Source organism: Varanus komodoensis, unplaced genomic scaffold, assembly GCF_004798865.1.
Source record: "Varanus komodoensis strain SLA01 unplaced genomic scaffold, ASM479886v1 scaffold3, whole genome shotgun sequence".
Lineage (NCBI taxonomy): Eukaryota > Metazoa > Chordata > Lepidosauria > Squamata > Varanidae > Varanus > Varanus komodoensis.
This window is the reverse complement of record NW_025335761.1, coordinates 22,449,889-22,472,862: the sequence shown is the minus strand read 5'-3', so window position 1 is coordinate 22,472,862 and position 22,974 is coordinate 22,449,889. Positions and strand designations below refer to the sequence as shown.

Here is a 22,974-nt window from a genome sequence, read left to right as displayed (position 1 = left end):
TGTTCACCTTTGATCTCTTGACCAGACAACAACAGAGAGGTTAGGGCTCTGGAGACAGGACGATGTAGCCCATCCCCTGAAGGTGTGTTGTCGCCCGGTGTTTCATGGAACCGGTCCCACGTGTCCATGCACACAGGCAGGCAAGAATCGACAAGGACCTGCAACTCCCAAGGATTCACAGCAGCCTGCAGTGCAGATTAGCAGGTCTCTAGCCATGCCCTGCCTGATGGCTTTGCGAAGTGCTGGCTGGCTGTTGGTAAGAGCAATGCAAGCTCCATCTCATGGAAGCCAGTGGCAAATAGTGCCATTCATCTGAACAGCTCCTTCCTCCCCACACTTAACTCTCTCCTGACACTTTGCGTTCGGGAGGGGTGGAGGGGGGGTGTGCGCGCGCGCGTGCTTCTGTCTTGTTGTGAGGTAACTGGATAAACACCAACCCGCTTCCTGCCCGGTGGCCGCTGATTGGCTGGCAGAGTTTTTCAGGAATGCGAGCGACCCCTTAAAGGCAAGGGGAGCTTGTGCAGCCACTCCAGTGCAAGCAGCCAGAGGTGATAGCCAAGGGAAACCTACGGGAGCTGCAAGCTACTGTTCACCCGTTGCAACCCTCGACCAGCAAGGCGCTCTCGCTGACTCGGACTGCTGCAGGACCGCAGAGGGACGCTGAGCGGCACTACGCAGAGCTCTGGGGGCTCCACAGACGACGCCGTCCAACCCCACTAAGGGTAATATCGACGCGCTTCACAAGGATATTGATCGCGCTTCCCCGGGTAGCTTCAGGACGTATTTGCCCTCGTAGCTGGTTATTGCTTGGGATCCATCACCTTCTTCTAGAAAGGTAAATGCTGGAGAAGTTGCTTCCTTCCTCCTATTCCTGCGTAGTAATATTGCGAGCGGGCAAAGACAGACCAACGCGGTTATGAAGCCACCGCAGGTCTGTTCTTTAAAATAGCGCTCACTCGCTCCCTCCTCCCTCTTTCCTCTCTCTCGCACGATCCATTCCCTCTATCTCACTCATCCCGTGTTTCTGATTTCTCCCTCGAGTTTCCTTTGGGTCTTCTTCCACCCACTCCTCCTTTTCGCGACCCTTCTGCACGCTCTTTTTCCTCGTTAGCTCGCCAGCGCCGGCGCTGTCCGGGCTGAGGTCTCCCTTTCTCGTTTCAAGGTTGCTCCTTCGAGGAAAGATCTCTGCCATGGAGTTATCAGGCGGCCTCTTTCTCCTTCTGATGCTCGGGGTTTCCGCGACAAACCGGATTCCAGGTAAATGGGCGGCGTGAGGTGGGGTTGGGGGCGGAAGGAAGGCATTCCGCTCGGACCTCGCGGGGATCGTAGCTGGTCAGCGCTGAAGGTCGGTCCGGCAGGCAAAGGTGTTCGGCCGTCCGGGCTTGATGATGGTTTTCGAGGAACAGGAAAGCGACCGCCTCCCTGGGGAAGCCTGGAGAACGCCACTTGCTAACGCGAGCGCACGTCCAAGAAAGGCGGCGAGGGAGGTCCCGCTGGCGACCTCTACAGAGCCGCAGCCGCTCAGGGCTGGACCGGCGGGCTGCGTCGGCGCGGGGCAGCCTCCCCCGTCCCGTCCGAGACGGGCGCGACTCTCCACAGGGCGAGCGTGCGGTGCGAGGGGCAGAATCCCCACGACGCTCCGCCTGCGCTGCCTGGGGGCGAAGCGGCGCACGGAAACGAGCGCCTTCCCGAGCATTTGTGGCGGCGAGCGGGAAGAGGCGCCCGGCCCGGGGCCAGTCCCGCGGCGCGCGGTGCCTCGCCGCCCCCCTGCCAGGCACCCGGTCCTTGTGGCGGGGCTTCCCGGCTGGCGGGCTTGCCCCGCGCCTCGGTTGGCGTGTCGTTTGGCGCCTGAGATCTGGCGGGGGCGGGGCTCCCCGGCGGCGGACCCTGGGCGCGGCTCCGGGGGTGCTCCGGGCGCGACGCGCGAGCCCGGACTGCGGCGTGCGGAGCTTCGGATACAGACGTTAATGAGGAAACCGAGAGGTGTCAAGGCTTGAGCCTGTCTGGAATCCCACATTTGGGGGAAGAAGCTAGCTGTGCCTTTGCCAACCGGGCGCCCTCCAGAGGGGTTAGACTACAACTCCCAGAATCCGCAGGTAGTTAAACTCATCTGGAGGGCAGCCAGTTGGGGAAGGCTGGATTCACCTCACGGGATCAAAGCCCTGCCCAAGTCTGGCATTAAGATCAGGTTTGCCCTGGCTAAGCCTAGTATTTTCCTTGGGGGGGGGGGGGCAGGAGTTTCTCCCCGCAAAGCCACTCTATGTTCTCTATTTATTGAATCATAGGTTTCCCCACGTAAAAACAGTTATTTGAGGAAAGTATGTAAGATGCTTGAGATGAATAAAGCAGACTATGTAACACAACAAATAATAACCGCCTTGTACCTTCTGCTAGCCGCACCAATTTGGCTGTCTCCCTTTTACCTCAGAGCATGCAGAACTGGCTCTCCATCTCTCCCTGTCGCCCAGAGCTCATTCCTTTGGTTCTTCCCTGCCACACAGGCTGTTACAGCCAGTTCTGGCTCCAGGCATTCCAGTCTCCTGTTTGTTTCAGTGCATTTCTCCCAGTTTGCCTCAGCTGGGTGTCTTTGAGAGGGCAGGGGAGGCAAGGAGAATTCTTGGCTTTCTGAGGAAGCCTGGACATGCAATGAGAAAAGACTCTCTTTTTGCACCCTTGAACCCGTAAGTTTGGCCAGAGAGACGTGAACTAGGGAGAGTTTTCTCTATGAAGCATTAAGTAGTAGGAGTATCAGACACCAGCTGCTGCAACCTCCCCACCAGTGCTTCCCAGTTGCAGAATCAGACAGTGGTTTTGGGGAGTTATGATGAGGTTGGAAATAGAATAGATTTTGAGGGGCAGCCTAGAATTGTTTGTTTGCTGTGCCACATTTTTCACAAGGACCTTGGCATATTCTTTGGCACACCTCCTAACAGCAGATACATATTTTTTCAGCCTGCAATATTCAATCTGCTCTCTTTCTCTTCTGTTCTCTTGACAGAGTCTGGTGATGATAACAGTGTGTTTGATCTGTTTGAGTTAATTGGCTTTGGTCGTAAGGGTGCACGCAAGCCAGCAGGGGTACATCCAGTAAAAGGACCCGAGATTTCCAGCCCTGCCTACCGCATTGATGATGCCAACCGCATCCCTGCTATTCCTGACCACAAATTCCAAGACATTCTTTATGCCATCCAAGCTGAGAAGGGCTTCATCCTGCTGGCTAACCTTCGCCCAATAAAAAGGAGCCCTGGCACCTTGCTGGCTGTGGAACGCAAGGACAACTCTGGCTATGTCTTTAAGTTGGTGTTGAATGGCAAGGCAAAAACCTTGGATCTGAGTGTTTTTCCCAAGGCTGGCAATCAGACTCTAGTGTCAGTGGAGGATGTTGAGTTGCCCAATGCCCAGTGGAACAACATCACCCTCTTTGTCCAGGAGGATCAGGCTCAACTGTATGTGGGCTGTGACAAGATGGTGAATGCTGAACTAGAAATCCCTATTCAGAACATCTTCACCAGAGATCTGGCCCGCAGTGCCAGACTTCGCATTGCCAAAGGAGGAGTCAATGACAACTTCCAGGTGAGATGCCTATCCTAGCAGCTTTATTTAAAGGAAGTTACCTGGACTCATCTTACTATGAAGAAAAGTGAAGCAGTCAGTTGAGGCAACAGATTTCAAAGTGGCTTTTTCTGCCTTGGATTTTTCCCTATTTGCCCTAAAGAAGAAACTACTATCCATTTTGCTTGTTAACAAATACAAAAGGATCTAAGATCATTCTCAGACAGAAGATCTCAATAATCTGTGAACCAATTCATTTTCTGGCCCATATGAACATGAAAGAGAGGCATTTGAAAGCTGATGAGCATTCTGGCTAGCATAGGCTATACATTTACATACCTTCCAGGCAGGAGCTCTGATGTATGAAAAATGCTCCAATTTCAACACTTAAATTTATTCAAGGACTGCTGAACTTCATATGAAGATATGTATTAATATGTAAACAGACACATTTTAGAAATGCATAACTTTCTTTACAATGCAGACCTTCCATTTTTTTTCCATCAGAAGTTGATAATAGTTGTAATTTTCTTGTCCGCAGGGAATGCTGCAGAACGTGCGGTTTGTGTTTGGAACGACACTGGAAGCCATCCTGAGGAACAAAGGCTGTGAAAGCTGTAAGTCTGCCATGTGTCTTCAACTGTACTGCCAGTGGCCATCTTGTCCGAAAATAGCAGGGACTGTAGTCTGACACATTGGGTGCCATGTTGGGGAAGACTTTATTAAACATATGATTCAAATGACAGTGAGAAGAACCCGCTGATTCAAATTTTGGGCACAGAATGAAATTGTATGCTAACAAGTTGCTGCCTTATAGAAAGTGTGCATTTTTGCTGCATGGTTTTCAAGTTGCTTAAGAGATTGTACATAATATGCATGCATTTTTGTTGCTTTAGCCACCCGGACACTTATTAAATTGGACAATCCCATGAATGGCTCCCGTCCAGCAATCCGCACTAACTACATTGGCCATAAAACAAAGGACATTCAGGCAATCTGTGGATTGTCCTGCGATGAACTAAATAATGTGTTTGTGGAACTGCAAAGTCTGCGTGCCCTGGTTACAACCCTTCAGGATTCAGTCCACAAAGTGGTAAGTGCTGATTAAGTGCATGATAATGAAACAAGACAATTGGTCTCTAAGGGTACATACAAGCCAGCTGGCCATTTTCTTGATGCAAACCATCCCATTTACCAGACAGTCCTTTTCTTACTCAACTGTGCTGAGTAAATAGGAAGTGAATTTTCCCCCCACTGCCCCAAGGCTGTTTGAAATCTACAGATTGACTAACATGGGCATTTATGAGCTAAAACTTCAGTAAAAACTGAGCTCTGTATGAAGAGATGCAGTCTGCAGCAGACTTTTCCAGTATTATAGTGGCAGGTTTTTCAGCCACTCTGTCTGCAGAAAATATCTTTGTATAGACTAGTTAACTCCCTGGTTTCTACACATGATGCCCACATATAAGAGGAAATGAATAGAAAAAAATGACTGACTCGTGTATTTGTGAACTGATCTATGCAGCACAACCTTACTTGTGTAGTTGAAGTGAGTGCCATACATTTTCCTTAACTGGATTTACCTACAAGTACCATATGTCAAAACGAATTCTTTATCTGTATAACTCAAATTGGTTTAAACTCCTCTATTAAAATTCAATGAAACTCTTTTTTCTTTAATTCTCTTTAAGAATGGCCTTATGGAATTGGTTGGCGGTCAGTTTGAGACAAGTCCTGGAGCGTGCCTCCATAATAAGGTTGTGTACCAGAACACCGCTGAGTGGACCACTGACACCTGCACTACGTGTACTTGCCAGGTAAAGGCGCTTTTTCTTGACATAAAAATATATGCATATTTGATTTGCCATCAGCATCATGCACCCAAGTGGTCCACTGTACAGAAATGCAGACTGTGCATAGAAGTAGAGGCAACATACAAAACATCTTCCTCCTTATGTTAATGCTTTAAAAATGTCTTAAATACAGATTTGATAAGAGATTTTTAAAGCACATTGGAATAAGATTAGGCTAACAAGAAAGCCACAGCCTTGAACATGGAAGGGCTGAATGGAGCTGTCATGAGTAGGACATGTTGGAGGGCTTGCATTCATAGGGTCGTCTTAAGTCTGAGATGGCCCATAACAGCAACAATGAAGTATTCCCGTACTATAATACTACAACTAGCATGGGCATTCTCCAAATCCCTAAAATGTACAAGCCAATTAAATATGTTAAATATGTTATGAAGTGCACTGCAGCAGTCACAATTTGCTGCTTTCAGGCAGACCTGGATGTAAATTAAGTTTTTAACCGCAGTGGAAAGCCCCATCCAGGCATTCTCCTTCATATGCTCAGCAGGTGTGACTTTGCATCCACCCCGGCACCCATGGCTTGTTGTAGGGTCCTGGCATGGGTTTGAAGCTCCCACACCCACCATATAGCCTGACAGTTTCTGATGGCACAGGGCAGTAAATCTTGCTGCACGTGACTGGCATAGCTGCAAAATTACTTTCAAAACTCCAGTAACTGGGTAAACAATTTCATAATTGCTTATAGGTAGGAGTGTATGCTTCACCTGTAGAAGGTTCAGGTTTGTTCCCTGATACCTCCAGATAAAGGAAACTCAGAGAGCAGGGCTGTGAATGTCATGGCAGGGAAGGGTGCTGTTTAACATTTATTTCTCTCTGGTTATTCTGTCAGAATTATGCCACATTTCCATATCTTTTTCATTCTTCAGTGGAAAGATGCATGTAAGCAGTGCACTTCCCTGTTGAGTGAAAAACTTAGAGGTGCACTTCTAGGCTAAAAATAGCCAGAGCAAATAAGGTTCCTCCCTTTCACTTTCTGCTGTGCAAATAGGCAGTCTTTTGCAGCTGCTTTTCATGGGCATAGGGTCAAATTGTATGGTAGTCCAAATATCTGGTGGCAATAAATCTTCCAAAGATGACCCTATCCCTTGGCTTCCTAAATAATAAATAAGGTGTCACAGGATTCTGCTCTCCTTGCTGTGACAGATTAGCATGATTACCCTTACAAAATCTAGCTGCTTTACATATTCAAGTCCAATTCAAAATGCTAAGCACTGACATAACTGTAGGAATTACTTTCTTTTTCATTTGGACTTGGCTAATGGTGCTATGGTTTTCTATATGTCACTGGCATCTATTATGCTTTTTGGCTATGTTAGTCTCTAAAACTGCAAAAACACATTATCTTTTATCCTTCCTTTAAGGAAGAGAACTGGCAAATGTGGAAACTGTTTTACTCACCATTCATTCCTGTGTTGAGAAGTTCTTTGGCATAAGATCAAAGTCACATCCAGCTATAATGTGGATTGTTGGATTGTGAGCCAACTCTACTAAATCCATTTTATCTTTGTTCATGTAATCCATTGAAATTCAGACTACCAACTGGACAAAGCTTGAGGATCTTTGCTAACCTTCTAAGACTAGAACTGGAAGGCTATTCAGCAAGATTTAGCAGTAGCCATTGATTAATATTAACAAAGGAATAACTCAATCAGGTCTATGAATGACTAAAATGGTTGCTATTCTTGGGTTCATTTTGACCTCAGCCAGCCTCAGTAGGCTTTAGTAAGTGCCAAACTAGACATTACTTGCAATCTTACGTACACTCACTTAAGAGTAAGTCACACTGAATTCATAAGGCTGAACTGTTAATGGTTTTTTAAACATGAAAAATGCCTTAAAAAGCTTAGGAGAGTCGAATGAGAGCAGAGGGTGCTGAACCATCACTGCATTCACTTTTCCATTCACGCACCTGTATCCTGGCTGCTTTCACCTCTTCCTGTAGAAACCAGAATACAATGCCTCCCCACACACTCTATTTCTGCCCCTGATCTCAAGACCACTGTTAAATGTGTCCTTGGTTGCATGATTGGTTTTTAAAGTTGGAATGTTTTGCAAAATCGGGTATAATATTTAAACTGTCTTTGAATCTCTTCTAAGAGCTATCTCTGATAGGCTGTAGCATTTAGTCATTACAAGATTTTAAAAAGTGTCTGATAATATCATTATTTCCTGTTTAGAATTCCGTGGTTATCTGCCATAAAGTGTCATGTCCTCTCATGCCTTGTTCCAATGCCACTGTTCCCGATGGGGAATGCTGCCCACGATGCTGGCGTAAGTAGCTAAAGCTTAACATTTTTGACAGTAATTAGGTTCTGCTGGATTACTAGAAATTGTATTCTGAAGTGTAAATGCCATCATGGGATATAGCATTATGTTGTTTAAGATCAACGACAAAGAACGGAAAGGCACACTGTCAGTGTATACTAGCACAGTAAACTTATTAGCTAATTAGAGTATACTGCACATTTATTAAAGGGAAGTTATTAAAATACAAATATATTAGATGAGAAAATTCCAGCTGTGGTGAACCTATTTATTTTTGGGGATATTTATTCAAATAAAGATATCATATAAGGCAAAATGTTTATAGTTCAACATTCCAAAGAACACTGAAATTAATAAAACCCTAAATTGATTCCCCTGAGTGTTCCAGTACCCACACTAAATATATGTCATGTTGTTTCTGGGTAACACATAACCTGAATCTGAAATTCTTGGTTGTATCTGATTTTTTTCTTCTATTTAAAAATGGGATTGTGATTATAATTCCCTCCCCCCACCCACACCAGAACATAAAATCTTAGGTAGGGGAGAAAATTGAACTTGTTCAAGGATAGCTAACATGTATGATTTAATCTTTCTCTTCCCCTGTACCATCCAAAATATGAGTGTCTTACAAGAAAGTGAGTTAAAAATAAATGGAAAAGCTCAGAACTAAAGCTCTAATGGACATTTTTTTGTTTAGAAATAAGCACAAGCTGTTGCTTCTGTTGTACACAATAGCTTTATGTTGTGATGTGTTCAGGACTGGATTAGCCATCCTGCTAAGGTAGTGGTCGAGTCCACCCACAGCCAAATAGTTAGACTTGCCATCTCAGTGTTTTTCAAGGTATCCAACCTTCTTGTTTTCTTCACTGGGTTTCCACCTTTAAAAACCTGACAGCCATATTTTGACCTGAGAAAATTCACAAAAACTCAAAGATCCTGAGACAATTTCAGGCCTGTATAGCTGCTTGCAGAAGGACAATGTGGAATAGAGCTCTGTGGGTCTGCAAGATATGACTGAACATGATCCCTTTGTGACCTTTAATCTAGTTCAGAATGCTTCTTACATGATTTCTTGAGTGGCGCAGATAGTTATTGAAAGTTAAAACAAACAAAGGCAGAACATGGGTGCAGGGAGGTAGCTTGTCACCCTGTTTTGTTGCATGAAGCAGGACAATGAATACCACCCCTAAATATGCTAGTTTTAAAAAATTGTGGCAGTCCCCGTCACCCTGAAATAGCCACCCAGAGGGAGCCTGTGGCTATGGAGTGGCATACTAAGGCAATCAATCAATCAATCAATCAATCAATCAATAATTGCAACAGTGAGACCTTTAAAACCTAGGCAGTTGGTTTTATTAAAGGAAGGCATAGAGCAGACAACAAAGTACCTGCAAACTTCCAGTAATATGAAACAAGATTACTTGACAATGGGGATTATTGTTACAATACTGACATTATTTCAAACAAGAAATAGAGAAGGAAAAACACTGTATTTTGAACTGCTTGATTTAAAAAGTGTTTCAGGACAGAATAGGTATTTGAAGTTTTCTCATATAGGATTCAAACAAGAAAATGCTTCTCTTTACAGTCAGTGACTCTGCAGAAGATATTTGGTCTCCTTGGTCTGAATGGACCACATGCTCTGCAACCTGCGGCAACGGGATTCAGCAGAGAGGTCGCTCTTGTGACAGAATCAACCATCGTTGTGAAGGCTCTTCTGTGCAGACACGAATCTGCAATATGCAGGAATGTGATAAGAGATGTAAGCATTTCAGTGCTTTATGCAGAAAATAAAGGCAGTCTATTCTTGCCTTGTTTTTACATGAATATATTAAAGCCTTTTTAATGCTTCTTGCCACTTAGCATACTTTAGCTGCCTGGCCTGCAGCTTAATACCAATATAAATATTCACATCTCTTAACAGAGATGTTTGTTTACTAAACTCAGTGAAAATGCTGATGCATGCATTATTGCTTGCAGTTTCATGCCACCAGTCAGATATGATTCTTGTCACCAAGTGTGTGGCATATCTCTGTATCTTATTGTATATCTCCACCTATTACTGCAATATGTTAAAGTCTTAATCTGCTAGTGTTAGAAGTGCTAATTGCATAAGAAAGCCTGATGCATTGCAGTTGGTAACAGGTTCATCTGCTTATAGTCAGACAGGATGGTGCCTGGAGCCACTGGTCCCCTTGGTCTTCTTGCTCTGTTACTTGTGGAACTGGAGTGATCACTCGAATCCGCCTGTGCAATTCTCCACTTCCTCAGATGGGTGGCAAAGACTGTGAAGGAGAAGCAAGAGAATACATGCCATGTCAGAAAAGTCCTTGCCCAAGTAAGTTTAGTGTTAAAAACTGTTTTGTTTAATAACAGAGGTTAAACTTCTTCTGTTAAGTCAGCTAATTGGGGCAACCACAAAGAAAGAAGTAAATGTTAAAAATGCTAAGCTTTTAGCATCAATAGCTGTATCTGTTTTGTGAGGGTACCATGAAGGTACATAACACTACCTGGGGTACTTGTGCTTTGTTTCCTGGATGCTTATGTTCTAATGAATGTTTATTTCTTTTTAGTAAATGGAAACTGGGGACCATGGTCACCATGGGACACATGCCCTGTCACATGTGGAGGAGGAGTGCAGAAGCGTGGACGCATTTGCAACAATCCTGAGCCAAAATATGGAGGGAAGGATTGTATTGGTGAAGCTTTGGACACCCAGATCTGCAACAAGCAAGATTGTCCAATTGGTGGGTAGCTACCATATAAAACAACATATTCTTGGGTCTTTGTGCCTTCTGCAGAATGCTATGTGAAAACCAAGACTGCTACTACCTAAATTGTCTCAAAGAAGAAAATGGAGATGCAGCCACATCTTGGCTGCTTACTAATCAATTTTGTTCTTATCTCCTACTAATATAATTTAGCTTAGAAATTTGTTTAATTATAGGGCAAGACGAGTAAAAGAAAACTGTACAGAGGGAATTGTTAAAGTATTTGTTAAAGTAAGCTAATTGCCATTTGTTATCCTGCATGAAGCCAGTAACATTCTGAACCCCACCTCTGTCTTCTCTCAGATGGGTGCTTGTCTAACCCGTGCTTTGCGGGGACAAAATGTACTAGTTTTCCTGATGGTTCCTGGAAATGTGGTGCCTGCCCTGCTGGCTATCATGGAAATGGGGTTAAATGTAAAGATATTGATGAGGTAAGTGGACTTGAATTCTTTATTAAACTAATTTGAGGGTTAAAATGTTTTAAACAAATATAAGTAAATGAAAAACTACTCTTTTCTTCTATCTCATTTTTTTACCCTCCAGTGTCAAGAGGTCCCAGATGCCTGCTTTGTCCTTGGTGGTGTGCACAGGTGTGAGAATACTGAGCCTGGGTACCATTGCCTGCCCTGCCCACCACGATATACTGGAACACAGCCCTTTGGTCGAGGGGTGGAGAATGCAATAGCAAACAAGCAGGTACTGCCAAAATTTGAAAATGCTCCCAGCCCTGCTTATAATAACTCCAGCCCTTCTTAGATTTATGACACGCTGGAAGTGATCTGGAAGATCATGTTTCCAGAAATCAAATTTCTCTGGAAAGAGATTATGTCTTTATCTAATACCAGAAAAGATACTGGAGGCATAGCCGCACTGCCATCTTCCTCTGCGTGATTTTGTTCATAGACTCAGAGGCCAAGCTGTGCACACACAAGAAACAAGCAACACTTTCTATTATCACAGTTGTACTTTCGCAGCAGCCACAGTTGTAGAAATGGACCCCAGCCTGTACAGCCTAGTAGATTTCCAGGTGTTTTATCCCAGCATTCCTGATAAAAGTGGTCATGGTGGCAGGGACTTCTGGGAGTTGGGGCCCCAACATCTGCTTTCTGTTCAACCTAGTTCAGACTAGCCTTTCTCCATGAGGTTGCATATCCCGCACACATGATGACTTGGAAAAACCTGATAGTGTGGAGTAACCATTATGTTGATTATGGTGATGGGTAGAAGCTGGGTGCTTCAATTACATTTATTTAGAATGAATGTTTCTTATGCCTCAAAAGCAACAGCATCATGCATGTGTCATGGTTAGTTTAAGAATACTCTTCAGACATCACTACCTTGTATATCGTGGGTGGACAACCTGTGGTTCCCCAGGTGTTTCATCCTGCAACTCCATTAGCCCTTCCCAGCAGAGGCCAAAACAGCTTTGGAGCCACACATAGCCCACCATCTTTGGATTCTACGTTTGATCACGATGTTCCTTCTGCAAATTAAACAAAATATACTTTATGGAATGCAGGCTTCTCTCCCCCCTGCAGCATGGCTCCCATCTGCTCCTGCAGGTTGGCAGACTCAGGAATAGTGGGCAATATTGTTCAGAGGGCTGTAAAGGAAGGATGGAGTTGGAGGAGACAAGAGGAACAACTTAGGATCTAAGCCTAAATCAGTGATGGATATATTATATAGACATGCACATGGTTACTTGGCTTGAAGAAAACTGATTTGTCCAAAATTGTAATTGGTTAATCTATCCATGGAAAGCATTCCATTTATTTTTAATTTTTTAAGAAAACCTAGGATGAAAAGGTCTATGCATTGCTTTTGTATTCACGTCTCAAAAGAAGAACGGAATGGACAGTATTCACAATGTTCTTGTGTCTGTATGGTCTCTTAGGTCTGCAAGCCACGCAACCCATGCACTGATGGATCACATGACTGCAATAAGCATGCCAGATGCATTTACCTTGGCCACTTCAGTGACCCCATGTATCGCTGTGAATGTAAACCAGGCTATGCTGGTAATGGCATTATCTGTGGAGAAGACACAGACTTAGATGGATGGCCAAATATAAACCTTCCCTGTGTTGCAAATGCTACATACCACTGCACTAAAGTGAGCATATTTCTGCATTATCTCTCACATATCATCCTTCCCTTTTTGAACTAAGGATAGAAAGAAGTCCATGTTGTCTGCATTTTATTATGAAGCAATTTAATTCATACTTCTCAAACTAATATGTAAAATAAAGTGCAATTATCTTTAATTTTTCTCACTTACCTGAAGTATGTGAATCAATTCTCTGCTCAAAATGCATACATTAGGAGAAATTGCATGCAAAAATATTAGGGAAAACAATTTATACAAAAAGGTATAAATTGAATAAATTGCTAGCACCAATGTATATATTAGGGGAGATTATATACAAAAAAGCTGGAAGAAATGCATTCAGAAATTCATATGAAAGTGTATAGTTCTTGGTTATTTTGAATGAATTTGAACAGTGCTATGAACTGATAGTGTCACTAGTAAAAACTAAATGCTTGTCAGATTCTGCTTTTGAAATCTGGGCACCTTTTGGTGGACAGTGTGAAATTTAAATCTAGATAGCAAATAATTGTGCCTTTGGTTTTTTGCAGGATAATTGTCCCAACCTTCCCAATTCTGGGCAAGAAGACTATGATAAGGATGGAAAAGGTGATGCCTGTGACGATGATGATGATGATGACAAGGTTCCAGATGACAGAGTAAGTCTAACAGAAACATCCATGTTCTGTGATGCACAACAGCACATGATAGCTGAGAATGCAGAACAGAAATTTGAAAAGTATTGCAGGAATGCAGGCACTTAGTGAGCTCTTGGGATGGCTTAGTGAATTCTCTCGTATTGCAGCCAGTTGGAGGGCCAAAGAAAAAACTCCCTCCACCTCCTATCCTGCGTACAGCAAAACAGTAGGGTATAGGGTGTGGTGGCTGCTCCACTAGCACCTTCCCCTACATCCTTCTCCACCATCCATGCTCTGCCCATCTAACAGTGCAAAGGAGGAGGAGAGAATGCACCCTAAATATAAAATGAAGGCAGGGTCAAGTTCTTCATAGTCACTTAAAGTTGAGACTAATAAACAAGTTTGTTTATATTTTAAGTGTCAGATTTTGCCACAAAATGATGCGTGCTGTCTACCCTTGCCAGCTTTGAAATTATTTTCCTTCACATGGAAAAGGGAGACATGTGCCCTTCTAGGAAAGAACTTTTGCTGCTGTTCTTATCTTTATGCAAATCTGTCAGATAGATAATAGGTGGATATGCACCTAAAGATGCATGTGTCAAACCTGGGATCCTTTTTTTAATACAGCTTTTACATCTGTCTTCCTTCCACAGGACAACTGTCCATTCATTTACAATCCACAACAATATGACTATGACAGGGATGAAGTTGGTGATCGTTGTGATAATTGCCCCTACAACCACAACCCAGATCAGATAGACACGGATAACAATGGAGAAGGAGATGCCTGTGCTGTGGATATTGATGGAGATGGTACAGTTTTGTGGTTTATCTTCTTGTACCTGCCCTGCTGTTACTGGCCTGTCTGGGTCATCTACAGGGTAGCAAAAAAGCAACTGCTGACAGGAAATTCTGCCCATCTAGTTCATCGAATATGATGTGTTCCGAGGTTTCTAGTTTATTCTGACAATGTTCTATGCAAGTTCCAGTGAAACAACTGTGAGCTGTACCCTCAGATTGCCCGGGAAAATAGGCTCAAATTGATAATAAAACCAAGTATAGATGCTTAATCTGCTAGTTTAAATATAATGACTCTACTTGTCATTTCATTGGAGCTTGTGTGGAACTTCCCCATAGGATGTGCTCCATGTCTCCTTTAGTATTGCCCCAGATTTACTGTCTAAGAAAGCTACTGCCTTACCTTGCTTCATGTTAGGGCTATTTCTGCTAATCAGTAATGTAGTGCACGTGTGCATTTGGTCATACTTGGACTGGGAGATACAGCTTGATTGTAGAGCCACAGGATTGCTATAGTTTGGTGGTGGAGAAAGTGTTACCCTTGCAATGTTGTTGTGCTGCATCAGCCTAGCAGCTCTAGCTGGCAGAGGCAATGGTAAGGAGTGATGAGATTTGCAGCTCAACATCTGGAGGTGGTTCTTCATCCCGGCCATAGATGATCCTGGCCAAGTGGGCTTTAGCTGAACTTCCTTGAGTAGCTTTCTTTCAGTTACTAACATTCTGCAATTATGTGTCTACATTGCTCAAGTGTGTTGCCCAAGTCACAGAAATTGCTAAACTGATCATTTCATTTTTAGGTATTCTCAATGAAAGAGACAATTGCCAGTACTTGTACAATGTCGATCAGAAGGACACAGACTTGGATGGCGTTGGAGACCAGTGCGACAATTGCCCTATGGAACACAATCCAGATCAGGTCAGCATAATAACCTAATGCACAAATATTGCCCTGGGCATGCAAGTGTTGTTTACTCTGTGATATCCAGTTTTTGTCACACATACCATTGCAACATACGTCACTTGGCAGCTGAATCAGGAAAGAACAAAAGTGTTACCTGGGTTCCATATGGAGCATCTTAATTTGTTTTCAAATCCATGAAGCCTTTGAGTACATAAAACACAATGCATTCTGCTAATAGGTAACTTGTATGGATAACTATGAAATGCTGTATTTTGTATTACTACCATGTCAGTCATCAGTATAGATAACAATTAAGAGAAATCTTCAGTTAGCAGCACAGAGGCTGAATTTTGATAAAATGTAGATTTTTTTTAAGATAAAAGAACCCACACCACATTACAATTTTAACAGTCATATTTCCGATATTTACCATTAGAGCAGAACATATGCTGAACATTGTAGGGTGTGATTGCAAGTACAGTATATATGACACAAGATGTCCTGATACTATGACTGCAATGAATTTGCTTGCACATCAATGCACATACAAAGCATCTTGTGTTTTCTTCTAAGAACTATGTTTTCCTTTCTTTAGAAAACACACATGCACACACTTGAACCGCTCCCATTTAATTTTTAGTTCTAAGGCAGCGGCAGCTGAAGCTTGTACAGTCCTGTCATGTACAAGACAGTAGGAGTAATAGCTTCAGGGGCATAACTTGAATGTTTGAATAGTGCCAGCAAAATTGCAGTACATTGGTGGAATCTAGATTTGTCCTGTTCCCTCCATTGAAATGAGGGACTCCGTCTGATTATTGGAACCTCACCAAGAAACCACTGGAGTGGAGCACATCTCAGACTAAATGAACAGCAGCAGTTTCTTAATATGCTCCTCACTGCTGTATTAGTACTAGTCAGGGTACACTTGTGATGTGTCCTGTGGCGTTTGCTTTAACAAGTTCCTACATTTTCCTTCTAGATGGATTCAGACTCTGACCTCATTGGAGATAAATGTGATAGCAACCAGGACATTGATGAGGATGGCCATCAAAACAATCTTGATAACTGCCCATATGTTCCCAATGCAAATCAAGCTGACCATGACAAGGATGGGAAAGGTGACGCCTGTGACCACGATGATGATAATGATGGCATCCCTGATGAAAAAGATAATTGTAGACTGGTTCCCAATGCAGACCAACTTGATTCTGACGGTAAGATACATATGCCACCAACAGATTCTCTCATAATGTTAAGCAGCGTTGGCTAGCATTTCACTAGGTACACAGTATAGTGTTTCAACATCCTCCAAAAATCCTTACTAGGAAGAATATGTATGCTGTCCATTTTGCCAGTCACTTTAGCAGAGTGGCAATGACAAAGAATGGGTCTGTCCTTTTATCAAAATGATGGGGATGCTTAACACAGATGGGACTTCAGCTGCAGACTGGTAAAACTTTGGACCTGTGGCAGTATGTAAAAGGAAAATAATAGAATTTAGCTTGAGCAAAATTATATTGTAAGGGAATTGCCAGGTTATCACTTCGATGGCCATTGTTAATGGAGATGATGATGACAATTACTATTATTGATGCCAACCAAAGTACTTCAGCTACATTCTTAGAAGAGTTAATTATAATCGATATTTCAAGAGAACATGGTAGTGTAAATCTGAAATGTTGCTCAACATTTTTTAAATTTCTTCCCCAATCCCTCCATATATGCCCATTTTTTGTTTTGATTACAGGTGATGGGCGTGGAGATGCTTGCAAAGATGACTTTGACAAAGATAATGTTTTAGACATTGACGACATCTGCCCTGAGAACGTTGACATCAGTGAGACAGACTTCCGTAGATTTCAGATGGTTCCTTTGGATCCTAAAGGAACATCTCAGATTGATCCCAATTGGGTTGTGCGACACCAAGGCAAAGAGCTAGTTCAGACTGTCAACTGTGATCCCGGACTTGCAGTTGGTAAGCAGGCACTTTTGGCTTTTTTTGTTCAGTAGATTTATGTAAATAGGAACAGTCATTTTTCTGAGGCCAATAGCTCCTCACTAAAAAGCTCTGCTTCTCCACCATCCAAGTTCAGGTGAAAGCCCATGCCTCTTGGCAATATGCTAGGCAAATGATAACATTTATCAACTGGCTCATTTACTTCTGAGTTCAGATTCTAAAGACCCCATTCCTTCTTAGTGGACTAACCCTAGGTGACCTTGCCTCTGTGACATCAGAGCAGCTAAGACATGGATGGGGGACCCTGAGTGAGGCCTCTCCCAGAGTCTCATCTCTAAAGACTAGCAGGGATTTCTCTGTGCAGAATCCACACTATCGTCATCCATCTTCCCACCACCCTTACAGGAAGGTGCCAGGCAGGCATAGCTGCCCTAATGGATGCACTGGCTCAAGAAGCACCCCCCAGCTTGCTGTTCAGGGAGCTGTCTTCACTGTGCACAGGATCTCCTTAGCAGTGCTTTGACCAGGGAATGAATGGCAGGGAGCATGGCCAAGTCTGTTGATATCATTCAGGCTGTGGAGAACTATCACTGGGCACACAAGCCATCTTCCCGCCCTGCATTAAGGCAATAGCAACCAAGAGAAGGAGATGCAGTTTACTTCCACTGTGATTTCAGGAAAAATCCCTTCCTCCAGCAGAGTAATTTAAAGTCTGTGGTCAAAGGCCAACAGAGTCCCTCAGTCTCATAGTAAAATGAGGTATAAACTGTTAATTAAAAGGTCCACATGTACACTGTTTTAAAAAAAGAGGGTCTGTATAATGCACGAGGGGATGTATTTCTGAAACAGTATAAGATAATTACAAGAATTCTAACAGGGTTTTTTTTTCCTTTATCCAGGTTTCGATGAATTTAATGCTGTTGATTTCAGTGGCACATTCTTCATTAACACAGAAAGGGATGATGATTATGCGGGCTTTGTGTTTGGGTATCAGTCCAGTAGCCGTTTTTATGTGGTTATGTGGAAGCAGATTACCCAGACGTATTGGGATTCTAAGCCAACCGAAGCTCAGGGATATTCAGGTCTTTCTATCAAAGTAGTGAACTCCACCACAGGTCCTGGAATACACCTTCGTAATGCACTTTGGCACACTGGAAATACTACTGGACAGGTAAGAGATTGTTTCCACTAAGAACTCTATTCTGTCTTTCTGAGATGCCTGGAACATGAATGTATTATAGGAAGGACTTGTTTGAGAAAATACAAACTGACTTGAGTAATGACTGCAAGCTAAAGTGAAAGTTAGCTAGCAAACATGAGCCCTTATCTAGGGCCTTGTGGTCACTCTAGTGCCTAACAGGAGTTCCTTTGTAATGAGCTACATTCACTTCAATGGCAAGGGTAGCTTCCCAAATCCATGCAGTCAGAAGCTTTTCTAGTTTTTATAATTACAGAAGCTGGTGTACACTTCCGTGGTTACTGAATCACTGACTGTATTTGCCCACATGAAAGAATACATAACCATAACAGGAACTTTTTTAAGGTGAACAACAACAAAAGTGTTAGATGAATTGACTCTCAGAATGCCGCTAGTACTATAGAGATATTCTTTTACTGATTCAATTAACCACATTCATTTATAAATGAATTCACTTAAAGATATTCAGATGCAATTAACTGGTGGAACAGGAAAGTTTGACTAGTTTTTATTCTCTGAGCTTTTCTGTCTTGCACAAAGTCAGTCTTGTGCATCATCTTCACTGGCAAAAGTGCACAATTCATCTGAAGTGTGAGGCCTGCATATTTCTCCTCTGGCCATTCAGAAATTGCAGATACTGTGGAGAAGCATAAGGAAAAGGGAGCCCAAAGCCATTGATCATGTTTGTTTGTTCTACTGTTAAGTCGCCCATTAAGGTCTTTGGGCCAACTGGCGGCCTCCTTTTGTCATATCTGCAAGTGCACATAGTTGAGACCTAGTAAAAGCCTATTCTCAGTAAATCATTAAGTCATACATTGAACTTTCAGGTGCGGACTCTGTGGCATGATCCTCGTCGTGTAGGCTGGAAAGATTTCACTGCCTACAGATGGCGTCTCACTCACAGACCAAAGACTGGCTTTATCAGGTAAGAATCACAGAGTAGTATTAAAACAACTTGAAAAGGACAAATATCTTTTGGACAATGGCTAGTTCCACAAATAAAGAATATATAAAGAATCGTACTATAGCATGCTTAAGATTAATTGGTGCTGCCCTTCATTGCAGAGTTGTAATGTTTGAAGGAAAGAAGATCATGGCTGATTCTGGACCAATCTATGACAAAACCTATGCTGGGGGTCGGTTAGGATTATTTGTCTTCTCTCAAGAAATGGTGTTCTTCTCAGATCTTAAATATGAGTGTAGAGGTAAGATCACACACTTCCTTAGTATAGTTAGTTTTTCTGAAATGCACTCAGGTACCTCCTATGGTGACTTTTGCTTGTCAAAAATAATACATCAAAAAATTAAATGTATAACCACTTTAGCTTTATGTATTCAGTAGATTTTTAAAATTATAGTTCATATCTGTGTGAAACTGCACACGAAGTAACATTTAATAGTGAATACAATCAACTTTGAAATAGTATTGTTTAGTAATCAATTTCAAGAGGATGTAACAGAATTGGGTCATGGCCAATTGCATCTGTCCACCAATGGAACAGGATTGGCTAGTGGACCAGATTCCCTCCTCCAAATATCTGTCTCTGAGGAGAGAAAGAGTCAATTTGGGGGAGAGACACAGCAAGGTTGTGGGGGGAAAAGGAAACAACGTATTTTCTGACTGGAAGCCTACTTGTACTATTTATGTTGGACAGAGCTGACCATTTCAAATGGAGTTAGCGAATTTGACTCTGTTCTCACCATCCTCTATACTGACACACACACATTAAATCACTTTATCTGAACTACAGATAGCAGTTTGGTACAGATGTTTTATAAAAAAAAGTTTAGAAAAAATCTGCTACAGTTTCCCAGGTATGATGCTACATTTTGAAAAGACACACAAAAAACACACCAAGTAGACACTCAAAGAAGTTCTTTAGAAGCTGGCCTCTAATTGTTGCTCCTCAATTATGAATATATTAATATAACTGTGTCAATATAATGATGACCATTTGTTATTTTCCTTTTCTTCTTGCAGATCCATGATCACAAAGCAATTCATTACAGAGATTATTTCAAAATGCTGGTATTGCACCTTCTGAAATGTTTTGTTTCTACAAGCCCTGGGACCATTTTTTAAAAATCGTTGCTCTTTTTTCTTCCAATGTCATAAAATAGAGACTCAAAATACATGACCTGCCTCAAGAGAATACTTTTGAGAGAGAAAACAGCAAAGTACACTTCTTGCCTGATTTCTGTTAGTGCAGAAGAAAACAAATGTCTTTCTTGAATAAGAACGTTTCTTGCCTCAGGAGCAATTAGTCACTTCTGTGAGAGAGACATCCGTGCTTCTGGGCATTTTCACTGCTTCTTTTTAACTGGAGGTCCATTGGAGTAGCACTTTTCTAATAAGAACATGTTTATAATGTGTTGTGGACTACTTAGAAACTAGCTATACACTTCAGCTTATAGAAGAAGGACAGGAGAAAGACTAGCAGAACTTAGAGGCAACCACATCCCTTTTTGAAAGTGGACTATGCTCTCTGGGGTTTATATCCAGGGAAACTGGAGCATCTGTTACATACCTGTCTAACAGTGCGATCCTATACATGTTTGCTCAAATGCAAGTCCCAATGAGTTCAATAGGATTTATTCCTTGTAAATGTGCATTGGACTTACAACCATATTCTAGTTCAATTCATAGGGAACTACTTTGCTTGATTACATAGGAAAACTAGCTATGCTAGCTGGCCAGTGCCTTGCAGCATTAAATAAATTTCAAGAATTCCATTGTGGGGCAATAGGAACAACCATATTGGCACACTGGATTGCATCTGCTTGGTAAGAAAGGCGATTCAGAAGAACAGATGGGAAGAGTAAGTTTACATGTGCCATTACAGCACCAATAATGTGTGATGCACAGAGGCCACGATGAAGGACATACATCCACAGGTTTGATTCTAAATGTAGCTAGTGCAGATGTAACAAGAGCATTAAGGTGCCAAAGAAGCATCTTCATCTCAGTTTAGCACTTGTATTGTCTGCAAAGAACTATGTTTGTTTCTCATGGTTACAAAGGCACAAAAAGTGACAAATACAATTAAATACAAAATCCTTTTCTACAAAATGCAATGCAGCTTTTCCTTTTCCTTTTAATTTTTAAAATATTGATTTTTGTAGAAGAGCAACTGTAGATAAAGAAAATGTAAAATATTTATTTTTACCTAAACTGTTCTTTATGAATAACAAAAGACTATAGATTGAAACAGAAACAATGCGTCAAGACTATCCACATAATCGTTTTTCTACATGTCTTCATGACTGTAAGATTGTAAATATAGGTTATTTATTGTTCCCTAGTGAATCTAGATAGTGGCATATGAAGATAGTTAAGCTGCAAAGAGAACGTTTCCATAAGCAATGTGGGACGCAGAAAAAAGCAGTAGGATGGGCATAGGATTTCTCTCTTGTTCTACATGTATTTTTCTTTCTTCTGTATAAGACAGCTGGAGAAGTACCCTATTAGGGTACTCCCGCTGTATTGCCAAACCACAAAAATGTTTGAACATTGAATTTCCTGGTCTCTCCTATATGTGAAGAGAGGACACAAGATAGCTTTCCATTAACATTGGTCACAATCCACTGTTAGTCTACAGTCTTATTCGTTTTAACAGGATTTGCACAGATGTTCTCGGTGGATTGTTGCCTTCATCAACTTTCTCATGCTCCTTTATGATTATGGTACATTCCTAATGGTCAATGTACAGGGCAGAGTAGAAAATCCCTGCCTTGAGGAGGCTGTGGTCAAAAGGGAGAAATGAGAATAAGAATTGCTTGACTTACACAGAACGCACATCTTGGTAACCAGGGTGTGATTGCTGAATTAGAAGTGCCTCACCAGTTTTATTTAAATGCTCATGGTATGAGGGGTAGCATACCTTTATTTACAAATTTCTTCTTACTAGGAAAGAAAGAATGTCAAAGGTGAAACTTTTATGTACAAATATTACCTCATTGTTGTTTGACTGAGAAAAGTAAGGAAAAAAAACTTTTGGATCAAGCAGAGTTTAACTATCTAACAAAATTTAAAGCTACTGTAGTATTAAGGAGGAAAAAAGATTTCAAGTTGTACATAGTCAAAATTGTTTTGCAGAAATGCATGCTCCCAGTAAGAAAACAGCATTGAAGCAATGCTGAGAACAATTTATTAAAGTGTGTTAGATTGTTTTTACCATCGGTTTGTATACCATTCCTTGTATTTGTATAAATTATTTTTTCATTACTGTTGGAATAGTTAATCTCCTGTTTGTGTAGATATGCTATTTAAATAATTTATCAGGAAATGCTACCTGTAGAGCTGTAGTGTTTCTATTTTTATAAAATATTTGCACACTGAATTGAAGAATTGTTTGCTTCCCAACCCCAGTGTTGTTGCTATTGGTATATACTTTTTTCTAAAACTGAGTATATTTTGTACACATTTTAACCATTTTACAATTTAAAAGCTGTGTAAATTCTACAATACTTCTTACATACCAGAAACAATAAAATACAGAAATTTATATTTACAATGTTGTGTCTGGGTTCATGTTTTCCTTCTTCTGCACATTCTATAAAAATAGGGCTGGCAGCAGCTGCTCAGTGCTAGTCTTGTTGTAGTGCCATCTGCCATTTGCTTTGAAAGAAAGTTGCATAAGGATGCATTCCTATGACCTACAAATACTGTCTGAGGGGACTTAGGATAAGTCAGAGTCTGCAACTTCAGAGGACTCCAACTGTGGAGCCCCAGACTTCATAGCCAGCATCCTTTCTAAGCTGGCCAGGCTCAGAAGCTGGGAGATGAACTTTGGAGCTGATGCGGGGTGGGAGGGAGGAAGCACTGCCATCCTCCAAGGGATCCCAGTGGCACATCAGTCTCCGCACAAGGAGATGGGTTTCAGCAAACTAAATGCGTTGGTGCGCAATCCTAGCCTCTATGTTCCTCCTGCCTT

The 22,974-nt window shown here is 42.1% G+C and overlaps 1 protein-coding gene across 1 annotated transcript; it reads left to right on the top strand.

The window, feature by feature from the left end:
* The first annotated feature begins 517 nt into the window (after positions 1–517).
* On the top strand, positions 518–22,554 carry THBS1 (thrombospondin 1). The gene is made up of 22 exons (XM_044436059.1): positions 518–835; positions 1,163–1,257; positions 2,999–3,573; positions 4,094–4,169; positions 4,449–4,645; positions 5,244–5,369; positions 7,601–7,694; positions 9,280–9,453; positions 9,853–10,029; positions 10,265–10,438; positions 10,766–10,893; positions 11,006–11,158; positions 12,357–12,575; positions 13,100–13,207; positions 13,840–13,999; positions 14,782–14,900; positions 15,865–16,099; positions 16,633–16,860; positions 17,742–18,013; positions 18,868–18,965; positions 19,106–19,245; positions 20,022–22,554. The coding sequence occupies exons 2-22, from the start codon at positions 1,191–1,193 to the stop codon at positions 20,027–20,029; spliced, it is 3,528 nt and encodes a 1,175-aa protein (XP_044291994.1). The 5' UTR covers positions 518–835; positions 1,163–1,190; the 3' UTR covers positions 20,030–22,554.
* The last annotated feature ends 420 nt before the right edge of the window (positions 22,555–22,974 follow it).